At 40.1% G+C, this 21116-nt stretch overlaps 1 protein-coding gene across 1 annotated transcript in view; it reads right to left on the reverse strand.

The window, feature by feature from the left end:
- Positions 1-21116, reverse strand: part of LOC126188592 (uncharacterized) — a 98996-nt gene that overhangs the window by 6140 nt on the left and 71740 nt on the right. Inside the window, exons 4-5 of the mRNA XM_049930194.1 lie at positions 12157-12237; positions 11491-11651 (exon numbers count right to left, since the gene is read on the reverse strand). Of these exons, the coding sequence (XP_049786151.1) occupies positions 11491-11651; positions 12157-12237 (242 nt within the window). The remainder of the gene's footprint in view (positions 1-11490; positions 11652-12156; positions 12238-21116) is intronic.

Here is a 21116-nt window from a genome sequence, read left to right on the forward strand (position 1 = left end):
TCTATTCCTACATTGTTTATATCCCTACACGGAGTTTCCATTGTTTGATTAAGTCTACAAGAAATGAGGCAAGTTTCACAATAGTGCTTAAATTTTGTCATCCTCTGTCAAATACCCATTGTCTGTTGGATACCAGATGCAGATAACACTCTACAGATCAAGTCTCCTTAAGTTTCTGTTGGGATTTACAATGCAGATGGCTTCATGTAACTCATGAGAAAATTCCACCTTGTACATATCACAGAAAACTATGTACTGCTTCTCAAGGTGGCGCCACTAACATACATACAGACAGAAATAAAATCACTTTCCAATCGCAAGCATCACTCTGCAAGATCTTGTACAGGCCGAAATATTAATTGGTTCCTTAACTGAAAATATTCAGTTAGGATCGTCTACTGTCTATGTGATTTTGACCGTCTAGGTGTGGTTGAACTACAGACAATACGAGCAATGTACCTCCTTCCTGGTAGAATGACTGGAACTAATTGGCTGTTGGACCCCCTTGGTTTAATAGGTGCTGCTCATGCATGGTTGTTTACATCTCTGGGCAGGTTTAGTGACATCTCTGAACAGTCAGAGACAGTGTCTGTGATACAATGTCAACAGTCAACGTCTATCTTCAGGAGTTCTGGGAACCGGAAAGATGATTCTGATGGAATAATATTAAGGAGGGATGTTTGTGTTCGTGTCTGCAGACATTAAATGGGAGGTGTGGAATTTGAGAAAAGATGTGATGACAGTTAATGGCTTCACCTGCTGTGGGCAGGACTTTTTACATTTGGGCATTGTGACTTGTCAGTGGTTTGACCGTCAAAGAGCAACATACTCTCAAAGAATGAAAACTAAAGACAAGATGGCTTTGTGACAAATGAAATATATTGTAATCTTGTCATGTTGAACCTTTGAGGCATATATCATATGTAATGTTGTGTTCTATTCAAATTCTCGAGTCATTCTAATGAACTGTACACCTGTTCAAGAAAATGTATGTTTGTAAAAGGGAAGTAGTGGACGTGCTTTTTTGTGGTATGGGTAGAAGGTTTTCTTCTTTTGTTACAGTAAGAGCTGCAGAACATGAAGTCAGGACTTTCCTCTGCTACACACAGGTTTTGGAGACACTGATTAGCATGACCTCTACTTCAAGAGAATCAACTATGGAGACTGGATTAAAAAGAAAAGATAAAAAAGGCAAATGTTACATTGGGTGACAGATCTCAAGAAGTGTTCTGACTCAGCTTCATCTACAAGGAGTGAGCCAGCAACTATATAAAACCCTAAACTAACAAGAAACACACTTGGAAATTAGTAAGAAAATTAGGAAAAAATCAGTATTATTCTCACATGTGTTCCAAAAATTCTTATGTACTGAGGAACTGGAGAAACTATGCAAGGTAGACAGGTAGTGGTAGGTTGAGGTTTAATGTGCCATCGACCATGATGTCATTAAAGATGGAAATTGTGTAAGGGTGGGAAAAGATATTGACTGCACTTTCAGTGGAACCATCCCGGCTTTCAACTTAAGGAATTTAGGGAAATAAATGAACAGTTAAATCCTGATGACTTTGTAAGGATTTGAACCTCTGCCCTCCCATGTTTGAGTCCTGTGTCTTATCACTGCTCCACCTCACTCAGTATAAGTACATTTACTAAGGTAGTGACAAACCTCCATGTACTACACTGTTAAGTCTCACACTGTAGAAATTTAGCAGTGACTGTCCTATATGTTCAGAGTCATTTTCAACATATTTAATTTAACTTTCTTTATTTTGATGTTTGGAAACTATATCTGTTGACGTTAATGGTGACGGTGGCATCTCAATGGGGAATATTTCCACATTGCTTCCTCAGATTGCACAGCTCAAACATGACACTATTCTTGTATCCTTAGAAGAATGAAAACTGGGCAGTAGTAAACTGCTTATTATTGCTGACCATGTTAAACTTCTATACTGAATTCTTTTAATGTTTATATTCCTTTCTGTTAGTATGTTGCAAAGCTTTCATGACCTCGCAATGTTGTGAAGATTATTCAGTTACATATTTTGTATCTGACAGACCATTTAAAAAATGCATCCCCTTCAAATAGTTCCATCAGACCTACTGCTTTTTTTCCAGTGTTTGGCTTATTAACGGAAGTAGTTTTAAACTCATCTGAAGTTATACTGTGTAGTCCCTACGAAAGTTTTGTTTCCCTTCTTTTTATTATAAAAATGTTTCCCATCTAGGTGTCGTTTCTTTCTAAGGAACAGGGAACAGTTACAAGCAACCAGAGCTAGTGAGCAGGTGGGTGTAAAAGTATTGTTATTCAGTTTTTAATTAAAAACTGTCAGGAATTCAACACTTGTGATTGGAATCATTGTTGTTGTGGAAGAGCCAACCGTCTGATTGCCTCAATGTAACATCCCCCCCCTCTCCTGCAATGCCTCATGCAATTACTTCAGCAGTAGAAGGTAGTAATGGTGGTTAACTGTGGTATTTTACAGAACAAACTGATCATAGGCGATTCTCTTCGTGTTGCAAAAACAAATGTAGATTAAGCGATTTTACATTGGTTTAGTTGTTGCTTGATGTGTGTATCATCACCTGTAATGTTTTTGACATGATCAAAATCAGTTTTGAATGTTCTTGCAATTATTGACACACATGGAGTACACTCTGTTTATTGGAAAGTATGTGCAGAATCAATTTCATTGCCTTATGTTTCATTTTCTTTCATCTTGGTACAAAATTGACATGAACTTCAGGATATTCCAGTCAGTTATCAATTGGGTTGTGATTATCAAACACAATTGCTCAATAATTATTCATTATTCTCATCTGTTCTGGAAGGCAAGAGATACTCTCATAATCAAAAGACATTCAAACATTGGTTAATTGACACTCATTCATAATCTTGTGCTTAGCTCAATGCTTGCTTCTGACAGTTCTGAGGTAACAGAGCAAGGGTTTCTGCAGAGTCCTCAATATGAAGCAGAGTTTTAAGCTAGTGTTAGCATAACCATGTGTGCAATAATTGTAAGCATGGAAAAACTAAAAAGAGAGTTGCTTGTCAAGTGTGTCATGAGCAAAGACTTTTTTTTTTTTTTTTTTTTTTTTTTGTAATTTCAATGTATGCCAAAGAGTTGCACAATGTTTGCACTCGTGTAAACTTTATTGTGCGTGAAACATAAGTGGAGCCAGAAGCAACAATAAACCATGAAAATTATTGAAACTGATGACCTTTCTTAATTTGGTTCGCTTAATTCCACAAAATACAGTACATAAAATTGATTCAGTGTTGCTACTTAGGCAATTGAGACAAAAAAAAATGCATTTTTGACTTTAAGAGCACGAGGACTTTTTGCCCACTAATTTTTTCGTGCACAAAGTAATCTATAATGCTGAACTTGGATCAGGCGTGACGTCACATACAAAACCCATAAAGATATTGAGAGGAGGTCATAAGGGCAATCACCAATGTATTGTGTATATTCTTTCAGTTTATGAGTTTGGTATGCCAGCCAGAGGTGCACTGGCCTGCTCAAAAAACAAACATACAAATATTTTGTACGTGTGTACTGCTGTGAGAGTGGTAGAGCTATGGAAGCCACCTTGCACCTGCCTTATTAAGTTTTTTTGTAGTCTGGTCTGGCCTGGTTGAATGTATACACTAGATGTGTATGCCAGTTCATGTATTTGTCTTGGTCTGTCACAATTACTAAGGATACTAAAGAGTATCCGAGCGCATGCAGCTTTACTGTATGGTTAAAGGATGATGGCATCCTCTTGGGTAAAATAGTCCGGAGGTAAAATAGTCCCCTCCATTCGGATCTCCAGGCAGGGACTACTCAGGAGGACATCGTTATCAGGAGAAAGAAAACTGGTGTTCTATGGATCGGAGCGTGGAATGTCAGATCCCTTAATCGAGTAGGTAGGTTAGAAAATTTAAAAAGGAAAATGGATAGGTTAAAGTTAGATATAGTAGGAATTAGTGAAGTTCGCTGGCAGGAGGAACAAGACTTTTGGTCAGGCGAATACAGGGTTATAAATACAAAATCAAATAGGGGTAATGCAGGAGTAGGTTTAATAATGAATAAAAATAGGAGTACGGGTAAGCTACTACAAACAGCATAGTGAACGCATTATTGTGTCCAAGATAGACACGAAGCCCACGCCTACTACAGTAGTACAAGTTTATATGCCAACTAGCTCTGCAGATGACGAAGAAATTGAAGAAATGTATGATGAAATAAAAGAAATTATTCAGATAGTGAAGGGAGACGAAAATTTAATAGTCATGGGTGACTGGAATTCGGTAGTAGGAAAAGGGAAAGAAGGAAATGTAGTAGGTGAATATGGATTGGGGCTAAAAAATGAAAGAGGAAGCCACCTGGTAGAATTTTGCACAGAGCATAACTTAATCATAGCTAACACTTGGTTCAAGAATCATAAAAAAAGGCTGTATACATGGAAGAAGCCTGGAGATACTGACAGGTTTCAGATAGATTATATAATGGTAAGACAGAGATTTAGGAACCAGGTTTTAAATTGTAAGACATTTCCAGGGGCAGATGTGGACTCTGACCACAACCTATTGGTTATGAACTGTAGATTAAAACTGAAGAAACTGCAAAAAGGTGGGAATTTAAGGAGATGGGACCTGGATAAACTGAAAGAACCAGAGGTTGTACAGAGTTTCAGGGAGAGCATAAGGGAACAATTGACAGGAATGGGGGAAAGAAATACAGTAGGAGGAGGATGGGTAGCTTGGAGAGAGGAAGTAGTGAAGGCAGCAGAGCCAGTAGAAATCCTTGGGTAACAGAAGAAATATTGAATTTAATTGATGAAAGGAGAAAATATACAAATGCAGTAAATAAAGCAGGCAAATAGGAATACAAACGTCTCAAAAATGATATCGACAGGAAGTGCAAAATGGCTAAGTAGGCATGGCTAGAGGACAAATGTAAGGATGTAGAGTCTTATCTCACTAGGGGTAAGATAGATACTGCCTAGAGGAAAATCAAAGAAACCTTTGGAGAAAAGAGAACCACTTGTATGAATATCAAGAGCTCAGATGGAAACCCAGTTCTAAGCAAAGAAGGGAAAGCAGAAAGGTGGAAGGAATATATAGAGGGTCTATACAAGGGCGATTTACTTGAGGACATTATGGAAATGGAAGAGGATGAAGATGAAGATGAAATGGGAGATATGATACTGCGTGAAGAGCTTGACAGAGCACTGAAAGACCTGAGTCGAAACAAGGCCCCAGGAGTAGACAACATTCCATTAGAACTACTGACGGCCTTGGGAGAGCCAGTCCTGACAAAATTATACCATCTGGTGAGCAAAATGTATGAGACAGTCGAAATACCTTCAGACTTCAAGAAGAATATAACATTTCCAATCCCAAAGAAAGCAGGTGTTGGCAGATGTGAAAATTATCGAACTATCAGTTTAATAAGCCACGGGTGCAAAATACTAACGTGAATTCTTTACAGACGAATGGAAAAAATGGTAGAAGCTGACCTTGGGGAAGATCAGTTTGGGTTCCTTAGAAATGTTGGAACACGTGAGGCAATACTGACCCTACGACTTATCTTAGAAGCTAGATTAAGGAAAGGCAAACCTACGTTTCTAGCATTTGTAGACTTGGAGAAAGCTTTTGACAATGTTGTCTGGAATACTCTCTTTCAAATTCTGAAGGTGGCAGGGGTAAAATATAGGGAGTGAAAGGCTATTTACAATTTGTACAGAAAGCAGATGGCAGTTATAAGAGTCGAGGGACATGAAAGGGAAGCAGTGGTTGGGAAGGGAGTAAGACAGGGTTGTAGCCTCTCCCCGATGTTATTCAATCTGTATATTGAGCAAGCAGTAAAGGAAACAAAAGAAAAATTCGGAGTAGGTATTAAAATCCATGGAGAAGAAATAAAAACTTTGAGATTCGCCGATGACATTGTAATTCTGTCACAGACAGCAAAGGACTTGGAAGAGCAGTTGAACGAAATGGATAGTGTCTTGAAAGGAGAATATAAGATGAACATCAACAAAAGCAAAACGAGGATAATGGAATGTAGTCGAATTAAATCGGGTGATGCTGAGGGAATTAGATTAGGAAAGGAGACGCTTAAAGTAGTAAAGGAGTTTTGCTATTTGGGGAGCAAAATAACTGATGATGGTCGAAGTAGAGAGGATATAAAATGTAGACTGGCAATGGCAAGGAAAGCGTTTCTGAAGAAGAGAAATTTGTTAACATCAAGTATAGATTTAAGTGTCAGGAAGTCTTTTCTGAAAGTATTTGTATGGAGTGTAGCCATGTATGGAAGTGAAACATGGACGATAAATAGTTTGGACAAGAAGAGAATAGAAGCTTTTGAAATGTGGTGCTACAGAAGAATGCTGAAAATTAGATGGGTAGATCATATAACTAATGAGGAGGTATTGAATAGGATTGGGGAGAAGAGAAGTTTGTGGCACAACTTGACTAGAAGAAGGGATCAGTTGGTAGGACATGTTCTGAGGCATCAAGGGATCACCAATTTAGTATTGGAGGGCAGTGTGGAGGGTAAAAATCGTAGAGGGAGACCAAGAGATGAATACACTAAGCAGATTCAGGATGATGTAGGCTGCAGTACGTACTGGGAGATGAAGCAACTTGCACAGGATAGAGTACATCTACATCTACATTTATACTCCGCAAGCCACCCAACGGTGTGTGACAGAGGGCACTTTACCTGCCACTGTCATTATCTCCCTTTCCTGTTCCAGTCGCGTATGGTTCGCGGGAAGAACGACTGTCTGAAAGCCTCCGTGCGCGCTCTAATCTCTCTAATTTTACATTCGTGATCTCCTCGGGAGGTATAAGTAGGGGGAAGCAATATATTCGATACCTCATCCAGAAACGCACCCTCTCAAAACCCGGCGAGCAAGCTACACCGCAATGCAGAGCGCCTCTCTTGCAGAGTTTGTTAAACATCTCCGTAACGCTACCACGGTTACCAAATAACCCTGTGACGAAACGCGCCGCTCTTCTCTGGATCTTCTCTATCTCCTCCGTCAACCCGATCTGGTACGGATCCCACACTGATGAGCAATACTCAAGTATAGGTCGAACGAGTGTTTTGTAAGCCACCTCCTTTGTTGATGGACTACATTTTCTAAGGACTCTCCCAATGAATCTCAACCTGGTACCCGCCTTACCAACAATTAATTTTATATGATCATTCCACTTCAAATCGTTCCGCACGCATACTCACAGATATTTTACAGAAGTAACTGCTACCAGTGTTTGTTCTGCTGTCATATAATCATACAATAAAGGATCCTTCTTTCTATGTATTCGCAATACATTACATTTGTCTATGTTAAGGGTCAGTTGCCACTCTCTGCACCAAGTGCCTATCCGCTGCAGATCTTCCTGCATTTCGCTACAATTTTCTAATGCTGCAACTTCTCTGTATACTACAGCATCATCCGCGAAAAGCCGCATGGAACTTCTGACACTATCTACTAGGTCATTTATATATATTGTGAAAAGCAATGGTCCCATGACACTCCCCTGTGGCACGCCAGAGGTTACTTTAATGTCTGTAGACGTCTCTCCGTTGATAACAACATGCTGTGTTCTGTTTGCTAAAAACTCTTCAATCCAGCCACACAGCTGGTCTGATATTCCGTAGGCTCTTACTTTGTTTATCAGGCGACAGTGCGGAACTGTATCGAACGCCTTCCAGAAGTCAAGAAAAATTGCATCTACCTGGAAGCCTGTATCTAATATTTTCTGGGTCTCATGAACAAATAAAGCGAGTTGGGTCTCACACGATCGCTGTTTCCGGAGTCCATGTTGATTCCTTCATAGTGGATTCTGGGTTTCCAAAAACGACATGATACTCGAGCAAAAAACATGTTCGAAAATTCTACAACAGATCGACGTCAGAGATATAGGTCTATAGTTTTGTGCAACTGCTCGACGACCCTTCTTGAAGACTGGGACTACCTGTGCGCTTTTCCAATCATTTGGAACCTTCTGTTCCTCTAGAGACTTGCGGTACACAGCTGTTAGAAGGGGGGGGGCAAGTTCTTTCGCGTACTCTGTGTAGAATCGAATTGGTATCCCATCAGGTCCAGTGGACTTTCCTCTGTTGAGTGATTCCAGTTGCTTTTCTATTCCTTGGACACTTATTTCGATGTCAGCCATTTTTTCGTGTGTGCGAGGATTTAGAGAAGGAACTGCAGTGCGGTCTTCCTCTGTGAAACAGCTTTGGAAAAAGGTGTTTAGTATTTCAGCTTTACGCGTGTCATCCTCTGTTTCAATGCCTTCATCATCCCGGAGTGTCTGGATATGCTGTTTCGAGCCACTTACTGATTTAACCTAAGACCAGAACTTCCTAGGATTTTCTGTCAAGTCGGTACATAGAATTTTACTTTCGAATTCACTGAACGCTTCACGCATAGCCCTCCTTAAGCTAACTTTGACATAGTTCAGCTTCTGTTTGTCTGAGAGATTTTGGCTGCGTTTAAACTTGGAGTGAAGCTCTCTTTGGTTTGCAGTAGTTTCCTAACTTTGTTGTTGTACCACGGTGGGTTTTTCCCGTCCCTCACAGTTTTACTCAGCACATACCTGTCTAAAACGCATTTTACGATTGCCTTGAACTTTTTCCATAAACACTCAACATTGTAAGTGTCGGAACAGAAATTTTCGTTTTGATCTGTTAGGTAGTCTGAAATCTGCCTTCTATTACTCTTGCTAAACAGATAAACCTTCCTCCCTTTTTTTATATTCCTATTAACTTCCATATTCAGGGATGCTGCAACGGCCTTATGATCACCGATTCCCTGTTCTGCATATACAGAGTCGAAAAGTTCAGGTCTGTTTGTTATCAGTAGGTCCAAGATGTTATCTCCACGAGTCGGTTCTCTGTTTAATTGCTCGAGGTAATTTTCAGATAGTGCACTCAGTATAATGTCACTCGATGCTCTGTCCCTACCACCCTTCCTAAACATCTGAGTGTCCCAGTCTATATCTGGTAAATTGAAATCTCCACCTAAGACTATAACATGCTGAGAGAATTTATGTGAAATGTGTTCCAAATTTTCTCTCAGTTGTTCTGCCACTAATTCTGCTGAGTCGGGAGGTCGGTAAAAGGCGCCAATTATGAACCTAGCTCGGTTGTTGAGTGTAACCTCCACCCATAATAATTCACAGGAACTATCCACTTCTACTTCACTACAGGATAACTACTACTAACAGCGACGAACAGTCCACCACTGGTTGCATGCAATCTATCCTTTCTAAACACCGTCTGTACCTTTGTAAAAATTTCGGCAGAATTTATCTCTGGCTTCAGCCAGCTTTCTGTACCTATAACGATTTCAGCTTCGGTGCTTTCTAACTGCGCTTGAAGTTCCGGTACTTTACCAACGCAGCTTCGACAGTTTACAATTACAATTACCGATTGCTGCTTGGTCCCCGCATGTCCTGACTTTGCCCCACACCCGTTGAGGCTGTTGCCCTTTCTGTACTTGCCCAAGGCCATCTAACCTAAAAAACCGCCCAGCCCACGCCACACAACCCCTGCTACCCATGTAGCCGCTTGTTGCATCTAGTGGACTCCTGACATATCCAGCGGAACCCGAAACCCCACCACCCTGTGGCGCAAGTCGAGGAATCTGCAGCCCACACGGTCGCAGAACCGTCTCAGCCTCTGATTCAGACCCTCCACTCGGCTCTGTACCAAAGGTCCGCAGTCAGTCCTGTCGACGATGCTGCAGATGGTGAGCTCTGCTTTCATCCCGCTAGCGAGACTGGCAGTCTTCCCCAAATCAGATAGCCGCCGGAAGCCAGAGAGGATTTCCTCCGATCCATAGCGACACACATCATTGGTGCTGACATGAGGGACCACCTGCAGATGGGTGCACCCTGTACCTTTCATGGCATCCAGAAGGACCCTTTCCACATCTGGAATGACTCCCCCCCGGTATGCACACGGAGTGCACATTGGTTTTCTTCCCCTCTCTTGCTGCCATATCCCTAAGGGGCCCCATTACGCGCCTGACGTTGGAGCTCCCAACTACCAGTAAGCCCACCCTCTGCGACCACCCGGATCTTGCAGACTGAGGGGCACCCTGTGGAACAGGACAAGCAGTCATGTCAGGCCGAAGATCAGTATCAGCCTGAGACAGCCTGAAACCGGTTCATCAGACAAACTGGAGAGACCTTCCGTTCAGCCCTCCGGAATGTCTTTCGCCCCCTGCCACACCTTGAGATGACCTCCCACTCTACCACAGGTGAGGGATCAGCCTCAATGCGGGCAGTATCCCGGGCAACCACAGTCGTAGTCCGATCGGGGGATGCACGGGACGAGCTGGCCGTTCCCGACAAACCCCCATCCAGACCCCCACAGTGATGCCCATTGGCAACAGCCTCAAGCTGTGTGACCGAAGCCAACACTGCCTGAAGCTGGGAGCGAAGGGATGCCAACTCGGCCTGCATCCGAACACAGCAGTTGCAGTCCCTATCCATGCTAAAAACTGTTGTGCAAAGAACGTCTGAACTAATCTACAGAGAGTGCAAACAAATTGACACAAAATTTAAACGGTTATTAAAATACAAGATTGCCTAGTAAATGCAGTAATGCTGCTACTTGCGCACTGCTGACACACTGCTCGGCGGCGGAAGGAGACTACGCGATTTTACACTATTCAGGTACTAAAACGCGATGCTACAACTCTCAAATACTATAATACGCCCGAAATTTATGAATTAAACAATGCAAGTACCAAAAACACGCAAAGAAATTAAGAATTAAACTATGTAACAAATGAGTGAGCTAGGAGTATACGACTTGCTGCTGCAGCTGCTTATCCAACGGAGAGCTGCATCAAACCAGTCTCAGGACTGAAGACAACAACAACACTAAAGAGTATTACACAGTGTATGTGTATTTCTATTTACACTTCATATAACTAATAAAATGTGTTGCACAATACAGTGTCGGTAAAAAATATAAACATTGTATAATCATGTAATTGCTTAATATTCCAAACCTAGTTGACATAAGAATCTTGTTTTTTCTTTGACCTTTATCCCATATCCTCACTGGGTGGCTTGTTTATCTGGATTTGGTATTGTTAGTAGTATAAAGTGGTCAGATGCCCTTCCTTGTCACCCTTTCTCCACCCCCCTCCCCCTCCCCTCCAGGATGGAAATTGTGTGCCCCACCTGTTTTCATGTAGTGTTATCCGTATGAATGTGTCAGAGCATTTTCAAAAGTTTGTAAATCATGTAAATGAGGCAGGAAACAAGTACTAGCCCTGTTTTCATCTGGTTGGATGTGGGAAACCATCCGAAAATCACATCTGGGTGGGTCAATATGACCTTTGACATTAAATCGCTGTGTGGATTTGAATGGGATCCCCCCCATGTCCCTGCCCCCAAATCATGAAAGCGGTGCTTACATGTGCAGCTATTTGGATGGGTTAGCTGACTTAAGAATAATCCACTTTCCTTACCTTAGAATGTTTGCCATCTCAGTGTGACATTCACAGCTTGTTGAAAGTGCACTTTCTGGCTCACATTGTGCCCAATGGAGAAGTATGAGATGCATCATGGATAGGATAGCTGCCACTAAACAGGATAAAGCTGCTTGTATTGCCAGGATAATGCTCACTACCTGAGAACATAACAATTAAATATCTGCTGAGAAAAGGTGTTTACTTCTGTATTATTGATTACTTTTCATTAACAGCAATAACATTCAGAACAACATATTTCTATGAATATAGTGGAAATTTAAGTATCACACATATGAATATATCCTCTCTACTTAAACGGGGGATCATCTGTCTTTGAAAAAGTAACAATGTTTGGTAATTGTAGGAAGAGTAAACAAACAGAAGCCTAGACAAACTAGTTCACAAGCTTGGATTATATAGCAGATTTACTAGACATATTTTCCAGTTCACTGTGTATTACATAAACATGGCGTTGTGAAAACTTACAGTTCACTTTCTTTATAAATTTGGAAGAAGGTTTCTGATTTCAGAGAATCAGCTTTAGTCTTCTTCATTGTTTAGTTATAGTAATGTGCAAAATAGTTACTGAATCACATATTTTACCTTGGTTTTGTATTATTTTTATTTTCTGTCATGTCAAAATTGTTATATTTATTGACTCACCCTGAAGAACTTTATACATGAACCTGGAAAATCCCCTGGACATCCTGCAAGGGTAAGTCCACAAAGACCAGAAAGAAATAGCTGTAATACAAAACAAAGTATAATTTAGCATAGCCAGAAAATCATACATGAAGAAAACTGCATTTAAGCTTGATCAGTGATAAGCATAAAGCAATTTAAGCTAACTTTTCAGTGCATGGAATAGAGAGAGTGAAATACAAACTTCCAATATTTATTAAGACCACACTTTTCATTTATCCCATTTAATTATTCTCAAACTGTGAAATTTTTCTCTACCCAAAATAGGGTTGCAGCGAAGGCTCAGAAATGGGGGGATGGGGAAAAAATTTTAAAATTAATTTGACCCTTTTATTCTTCAAAAGCAATTATGCACAACGATAATATAAAATCTCTTCAGTGTTTGAGACAAGTCATTTTATAGGCGTCAAGAGATGCTCATTTCCTCAACAAGTAAAAATTCTGCATTTACTATACCAAAGTAGGATGATTGCTGACATATTCAGATATTTTCTAAAAGGTAGACGTTAATACCAGTTAAGATAATCTACAAATAGTTGCGCTCTTTGGAATTAAAACAGAATATCAATTGAAATGATGATTTACTCTTTTCTCCGTGGCATTTAAAAGAGATAATCAAAAATGAAAACAAAGGTACTTAGTACTTAATCATGAATTTAGCACCCTGTTGAGCTTGTGGCTGAGGTGGAGGAAGAGGAAGCAAAACGTTGCCTTTGTTCCCAGTCTCACTGTTGAGTGATATGATAATCAGAATTTAGTTTATAACAGAACCTTGAGAAAGACCATTACACTACCAAAAAATTGTCATGAGAGAGAGAGTGAAAAGTATATAGTACACTGAAACAAAAATTAATGCTGATACATAAGGTCAAACCAGTATGTTCAAATGAATAACAATTGCTAAATGATCACATAAAAATTTTTGTATTACTTGTTATTTTCTATTTGTACATGTTATTGACCTCACTCATATTACAAGTTCATATTATGTATGTAATACGTATGTTTTTGGATGGGATCTGCACTTAGCAAAAACACAATTTATTTGTTTCACTGCAGTTGCAGCATCATCAGTGTTTTTTTTTAATTTTATGGCGTCTTATCATAGGGTGTGGTTTTCCTGCTGTATTATGTTTTTAGTGTCTGTTTTTCTGTACAGTTTGTCATGTTTTCTTTTTTCCTCATCTTCTTCACTGTCAAGTTCTGTGTACTGAGTTGTCACAGTCACTGTTTACCAGCTGGTATGCAAGATGTATGCAAAAATATGTACCCATTTTGGAAACATACTTTGTGCATTTGGCTTTATTTTATGGACTAAAATAACTAATAACTAGTGTTACTATCTCTTCCAATAAATAATAAACTGATCATTCAGTAATCACCATGCAAAATAAAAATAACAGTATTCAATTATATGGTGGAATATAGTGAACCAACCACACCCTGTGTATTCTTGTACTCACGAGCTGCTTCATTGACTTGCTGATATTTTCATAGTGTTACCCAACAGTTGGCGGCACTTGCGCATGAAAAAGATTGAACATTCACAAATACGTACCTCAGGTTCCCAATGGGAAAAAAATTCTTCTGTTGCAGTTAAGACACAGTAAAAGTTAATGTACACAGTTGTAGCCAGAGGGTCTGAAAGGGTTGATGTGAAAGGAACACAAGTTTTTGAGTAAGAAGCCCCCCCTCCCCGTTACGTTAGGCGTTATTTAAAATGTCTTATTAATGTTTAGTGCCAGATTCCAGAGAAAATTATGCAAATGTCCCTAAAGTCTTCCTTGAGTCTTTAATAAAATAAAGACTAGAAGAGAGGGTCTGAACTACTAAGAAGATAATTTTTCACCCAGCTGTTATCTTCAGGGCAAGTACGGCATCTGTTCAAAAATCCCGTAAAATTCATAATTTCGTGCCAATGGTGTGTTGTAGCAAAATGGGGTTGGCATCCCGAAACATGCCTGTCTTTAATATGTAACTGCGAGAAGTTTCAGTGTTATACATCTGTTAGGTATTGTTCAGAGCTGTACTGAGTAGAACACTGTGTTGAACGGTTTGTGAATTTCGAGATAGCTGAGTTAGAGGAGTAATGCATCTGCATTAAATTGTGCGTGAAACTCAAAAAAACCTTCTCAGAGTAAGCCTATGGTGATGAGTGCTTAAGCTATACTTGATGTTACAAATGGTTCACATGATTTAAAATACGGCCAGACGGAAGTTAAAGGATGACTCTCGTTCAGGACACCGTTAGATGTCTACTGGCAATGCACAGGTCAGGAAAGTCATAATGAATTCATGCCACAGGGACAAACTGTTAATTGATGGTACTATCGGAATGTGGTGTGCTGCCAGTGAGAAAGAAACAGCCTGAAATGAAGCAAGACAGTTCATGGTTCTTGCATTACGATAACGAATCCACACATTCATCCCTGTTGGTGCATGACTGACACAAAAAACGAAATCGCTGTGCTGCCTCATCCTCTGTACCCTTCAGACATGGTCTCTGTGGAGTTTCTTTATTTCCAAAGTTGAGAACCCTATTGGAAAGACCAAGATTTGCAATGATAGACGAGATAAAAGAAAATTCACAGACGGTGCTTCGCACGATCCAGCAAGAGGCATACCAAGACTGCTTCCAGTAGCAGAAATGGGTGCATTGTGTCAATTGTGGAGGAGAGCATGAATAATAACTGAAAGGTGAGCACAGAAAAATTCTGAGGACAATGTTCCAGAATTTTTTAAATGGATTGGAGTGTGGAGTGTCAGATCCCTTAATTGGACAGCTACATTAGAAAATTTAAAAAGGGAAATGGATAGGTTGCAGTTATAGTGGGAATTAGTGAAGCTCAATGGCAGGAGGAACAAGACTTCTGGTCAGGTGATTACAGGGTTATAAATACAAAATCAAATAGGCATAATGCAGGAGTAGGTTTAATAATGAATAAATAATAACAGCACAGATAAGCTACTATGAACAGCATAGTGTACCCATTATTGTAGCCAAGATAGACACGAAGTCCACACCTACCACAGTAGTCTATATTTTATGCCAACTAGTTGAAGAGATTGAAGAAATGAATGATGCGATAAAAGAAAATATTCAGATAGTTCAGGGAGATGAAAATTTAATAGTAGGGGGACTGGAATTTGACAGTAGGAAGAGAAGGAAAAGTAGTAGGTGAATATGGACTGGGGTTAATGAATGAAAGAGGTAGCTGCCTGGTAGACTTTTGTACAGAGCATAACATAGTCACAACTAACACTTGGTTTAAGAATCATGAACGAAGATTGTGTGTGTGGAAGAGGCCTGAAGACACTGGAAGATTTCAGATAGATTATACAGAGATTTTCTCCACTCAGGGACTGGGTGTTTGTTGTCCTAATCATTGTCATTTCATCCCCATCGAAGCGCAAGCCACCGAAGTGGTGTCAGATCGAAAGACTTGCATCTGGCAGACTGTCTACCCGACTGGAGGCCCTAGTCACAGGACATTTACATTTTACTCCTAAATGCAGGGATTTTTTTGTATTGAGTATTTTTTGTTGACGAGCTTATGTGTCAAATATGTTAGGGAGGCTAATGGGAAGTGCAGTTTTATTTTTTGACAAATATTTTTATTACCAACCTAAACTTGGACTTTCAGTGAACAAAATAGTACTTTTGAGTGCAGTTTGGCGCTGGGTGTATTCAATAATCAACCTGCTGCTGTTGCTCATGCGTAAGCTGCACATTACCTTCATAGGCGCCATCATTATGACTGTTTTTCGTTATTGGAGCAACCCGTAATCTTTGTCGTAAAGTAATGGACAGAGACCATTCAAAGACTAAATGTCCTCCACAAACAGGAGACGCTTTTCTTGAAACCATTCACTGGTCGCCTTGGTGAAGTATTCGTGATATTGCAAGTCAGTTCCTGTTATTCCAAAGAACGGTTGTTGAACTGTTGCACGGTGAAGAACTGCATCCCTATCATTACATGTTAAATCAACACCAGCACGAGAAGACTGCATTCGATGAGTACAGTTTTCTGAATGGTTTTGAACCAAGTTGAAAGTCATGAACATTTCAACCTCGATAAAACACAGTTAACATGTCACCCAAAAATTTGTCTTTCAGGTACACTTCGGTATAACCTGCGGGTTGGAATCTTGGGACGAATGCTTTTGGGCCCTGACGTATTGCAGGACAGGTTACATGGAACCCTGTATCTTACATTTCTTTGTAATACTTTATTGAATACTTAAGAAAACGTTGCATTTGATGTGCAGGAGCAGCTATAGTTTTAGCATAAAAGTGCACCGTCACAGTTTGGAATGAATGTGCGTAACTATTTCAATGAAGTGTTTCCAGGGAAATGCACTGGTCGTGGAAATCCAGTGTTGTATCCTTAAAGTTCCTTCGAACTTAATCCACTAGACTTTTGTTTTTGGGATACTTAAAAGCAACATGTTTATAGTACTCCACCCAGTGGCGGCTAGTGAGTATACAGGGTGATTATAATTAAAGTTAAACTTTCAAACTGCTGTAGAAATAACACCACCGGTCAGAATGGCGTCAAATTGCAACGGAATATTATGGGAGAAGGGGGAAAACGCATGGCAGAGGAAAAGTAAATAGTTGCAAAATATAGCAATAGAGGCGCTGTAAGCATCATACTTTAATAGTGGTCGACCAGAAATGACAAATGAATCATAAAACAATGCCTAACATGTATGTTTGACGTTAAAAAAAACTGTACTGCTCAGTGTGCATGGGTGTACAGGTGTGATACTGTTAGTTACGTAAGCCCATCCACCAAGGCAATGTCATACCACATTGGATGGGAAAAATCGGTTTTTGATTGTCCTGAGGCTAAAAACCGCTTTAAAGCATCACTCACATCGGTTTTTAATTATGCTGACGCCAAAAACCGCATAAAAAGCGTCAATCAAATCATATCGGATTATTAATTTCCGTGTGACTGGCGCAAATCATGTTCAATATGCTGTCCACCGTTTTCTGCAACAAGTGCAAATCGAGAAACAGCATGTTGCACAACTGATCGAAGTGTTTCCGGGGTCATATTCAGAATGTGTTGCCTTCACTGCAGCTAAGTTTGCAATCGGAACACTGAACACAACATCTTTCAGATAACCCCACAGCCAGAAGTCACACGGATTAGGATCAGGCGATCGGGACGGCCAGGGTGTAGGGAAATGGCGGCTGATAATTCTAGCGTTTCCGAAATGGCGCTTCAGCAGCTGCTTAACCCTAGGATGCATATACAGGGCCTCCGAGGCCATTGTATGTCTTCATTTTAAAAAAAAAAATTGTAATTTTTTGTTTGATTTCAAGCTGCTTGCCAGTACTCTTTCACTAACATTGTGACATTCCTCTTATCAAGTCTGAACGAGATACCTTTTTAAGTTTTTTGTATAATTCAATACGTTTACCCATACACCGCGAATGCATAAGCAGGGCTTCAGAAGCCCTCACACATTTATAAATGTTCTTTAGCCTATATTGTCTTCAACATTTGTTTGGGAGCAGTTATTAATTCAACAATAACTCTAGTGATATTTCCAGCAACAGGAGTGCCATCAGCAGCAGCAGCTGTAGTAGTAATAGCATAACTAAAAAATAATACACACTTCTTTCACATATTGGCGATGTCGGTGTATTATTGATCTTTTTGCTATCAAATGTTTTATTATTGCATAGTATTGTTGTCCTGTGCTGCTCTTGTCTGCTTCATTGTTAGTGTAGTTAGTTTGTTGCTGCAAGGCCCATGTTACGAATATGACTCGTTTAGTGCTGCACAAGCTGCCGTTCGAGAGACACGCCTTTTGCTATGGCTTCTACATGCAAAGCAAGAGTGTCAGTACGTGGAAATGCAGCAAATTTTGAAAGTGTTGTGGCTCAGTGGTTTGAAGAAGATGATACTTGCGGGGAAGGACATATTTTTGAAAATGCAAGTAGTGAAGAATCAGCCAATGAACCTGCAGATGTGAATATTGAGGCAGATGACAATTCTTCCGATACTTCATCAGAGTCTGAAAATGAAGAACCACAACAATGATGGCCTTGGGCAAGTACAGAAAGGGCAACAGCCTCAACGGGTGTGGGGCAAAGTCAGGACATGCGGGGACCAAGCAGCAATCGGTAATTGTAATTGTAAACTGTCGAAGCTGCGTTGGTAAAGTACCGGAACTTCAAGCGCAGTTAGAAAGCACCGAAGCTGAAATCGTTATAGGTACAGAAAGCTGGCTGAAGCCAGAGATAAATTCTGCCGAAATTTTTACAAAGGTACAGACGGTGTTTAGAAAGGATAGATTGCATGCAACCGGTGGTGGACTGTTCGTCGCTGTTAGTAGTAGTTTATCCTGTAGTGAAGTAGAAGTGGATAGTTCCTGTGAATTATTATGGGTGGAGGTTACACTCAACAATCGAGCTAGGTTCATAATTGGCTCCTTTTACCGACCTCCCGACTCAGCAGCATTAGTGGCAGAGCAACTGAGAGAAAATTTGGAATACATTTCACATAAATTTTCTCAGCATGTTATAGTCTTAGGTGGAGATTTCAATTTACCAGATATAGACTGGGACACTCAGATGTTTAGGAAGGGTGGTAAGGACAGAGCATCGAGTGACATTATACTGAGTGCACTATCCGAAAATTACCTCGAGCAATTAAACAGAGAACCGACTTGTGGAGATAACATCTTGGACCTACTGATAACAAACAGACCCGAACTTTTCGACTCTGTATGTGCAGAACAGGGAATCAGTGATCATGGCCGTTGCAACGTCCCTGAATATGGAAGTTAATAGGAATATAAAAAAAGGGAGGAAGGTTTATCTGTTTAGCAAGAGTAATAGAAGGCAGATTTCAGACTACCTAACAGATCAAAGCGAAAATTTCCGTTCCGACACTTACAATGTTGAGTGTTTATGGAAAAAGTTCAAGGTAATCGTAAAATGCGTTTTAGACAGGTACGTGCCGAGTAAAACTGTGAGGGACGGTAAAAACCCACCGTGGTACAACAACAAAGTTAGGAAACTACTGCGAAAGCAAAGAGAGCTTCACTCCAAGTTTAAACGCAGCCAAAACCTCTCAGACAAACAGAAGCTAAACGATGTCAAAGTTAGCGTAAGGAGGGCTATGCGTGAAGCGTTCAGTGAATTCGAAAGTAAAATTCTATGTACCGACTTGACAGAAAATCCTAGGAAGTTCTGGTCTTAGGTTAAATCAGTAAGTGGATCGAAATAGCATATCCAGACACTCCGGGATTATGAAGGCATTGAAACAGAGGATGGAAAAAAAAAAAAAGAAAAAGCCCCCCGCCACACACCGTTGGGTGGCTTGCGGAGTATAAATGTAGATGTAGATGAAAGGTATAGAAGACCACAGATATATTAGTCGGAATGGAACGATTTGGAAATTAGATCCTCCTACAACTTTTCGTACGCCTATCCTTAATATTGTAAAGAAGGCACCTGGTCCAGCCCTTGGTTTGAAAACCTGTAAACCTAAGGATGCCTGGGACTATTTCATCTCCAAGGAAATACTAGAGGAAATCATCAACTGCACAAATATTGAAGGCAGAAGAGTGGCTGCTTTACATGGTAAAACGTGGAAAAACGCTTCGCTTGCTGAAATGGAGGGTTTTCTTGGTCTTTTACTGCTTTCTGGTGTTGAGAAGAGTTAGGATGTCCCTATTAGAGAATTATACTTGGATGAAAAGGCAAATCCTATATATAAGGCCACCATGTCAGTAAATAGATTTGAGGATATAAGTAGAATGATTAGATTTGATCACAGGCGTACCCTTGAAGCTCGATCTGCAGATGACAAACTTGCAGCTGTTCGCTATGTATGGGAACTATTTCTTGACAAGTGTAGAAACAGAATGATTCCCAACGATTCGCTCACAGTTGACGAACAGCTAGTCCCATTCCGTGGAAGATGCAGCTTCATCCATATATGCCCTCTAAACCAGCCAAGTATGGCATAAAAATATTTTGGTTATGTGATGATACATCTGCATTTGCTTTAGACAGAATTGTTTACACGGGAAGGAAGCCCCATGAACCTATTCAGAAAAATCTTGGATTGAATGTGGTGAAAGATCTTGCTGAAAGCAATGAAGGATCATCAAAAAATATTACTGTTGAAAATTTCTTTACTAGTGTGCAGCTGGCAGAAGAGATGCCCCAGAAGCAAATTACAGTGGTGGGAACAATCAAACAAAATAAACCAGAAATTCCTAATGAGATGAAACCATCTGCTTCAAGAGCGATTCATTCCTCTTTGTTTGCATTTAGAGGTGAAATGGTGAGTTATGTTCCCAAAAATAAAAAGTCTGTAGTTCTCATTAGCACAATGCATCATGACAGAAACATTGATGAAACTCGTGCAAAAAAGAAACCAGTTATGATAAAGTTCTATAACACTACGAAGGGTGGAGTAGACCAAATGGACCAGAAAATTCGTTATTACACTTGCAAGAGAGAAACAAGAAGATGGCCATTTGCATTATGGATGAATATGATGGACGTCGCAGCAATGAACAGTGAAATTTTATTTTCCGCCCAACATCTGACATACCATAGTGGAAGAAGTGATAAAAGGCGTTTGTTCCTAAGAGATTTAGCAGAGCAAATAGTAAGACCACTAATGGAACTTCGTATTCAGATCCCTAATGTTCCAAAGGAAATCGTTGATGCCATGTAAAGATGTGGTGTTCAAAAAGATGTCATATTGCCGAACCAACTACCTGTTTCAGTAAAAAGAAGAAAATGCAATTATTGTCCATATAATAAACACAGGAAAAGTGCTACGACATGCATTAAGTGTAAAACCAACATTTGTAAGGAACATAGTGGCGTTCTTTGTGCTTCTTGTTTGTCACATGTTGAAAACTAAGAAAAATGCAATTTT

The sequence above is a fragment of the Schistocerca cancellata genome, chromosome 5, assembly GCF_023864275.1.
Source record: "Schistocerca cancellata isolate TAMUIC-IGC-003103 chromosome 5, iqSchCanc2.1, whole genome shotgun sequence".
NCBI classification, from domain to species: domain Eukaryota; kingdom Metazoa; phylum Arthropoda; class Insecta; order Orthoptera; family Acrididae; genus Schistocerca; species Schistocerca cancellata.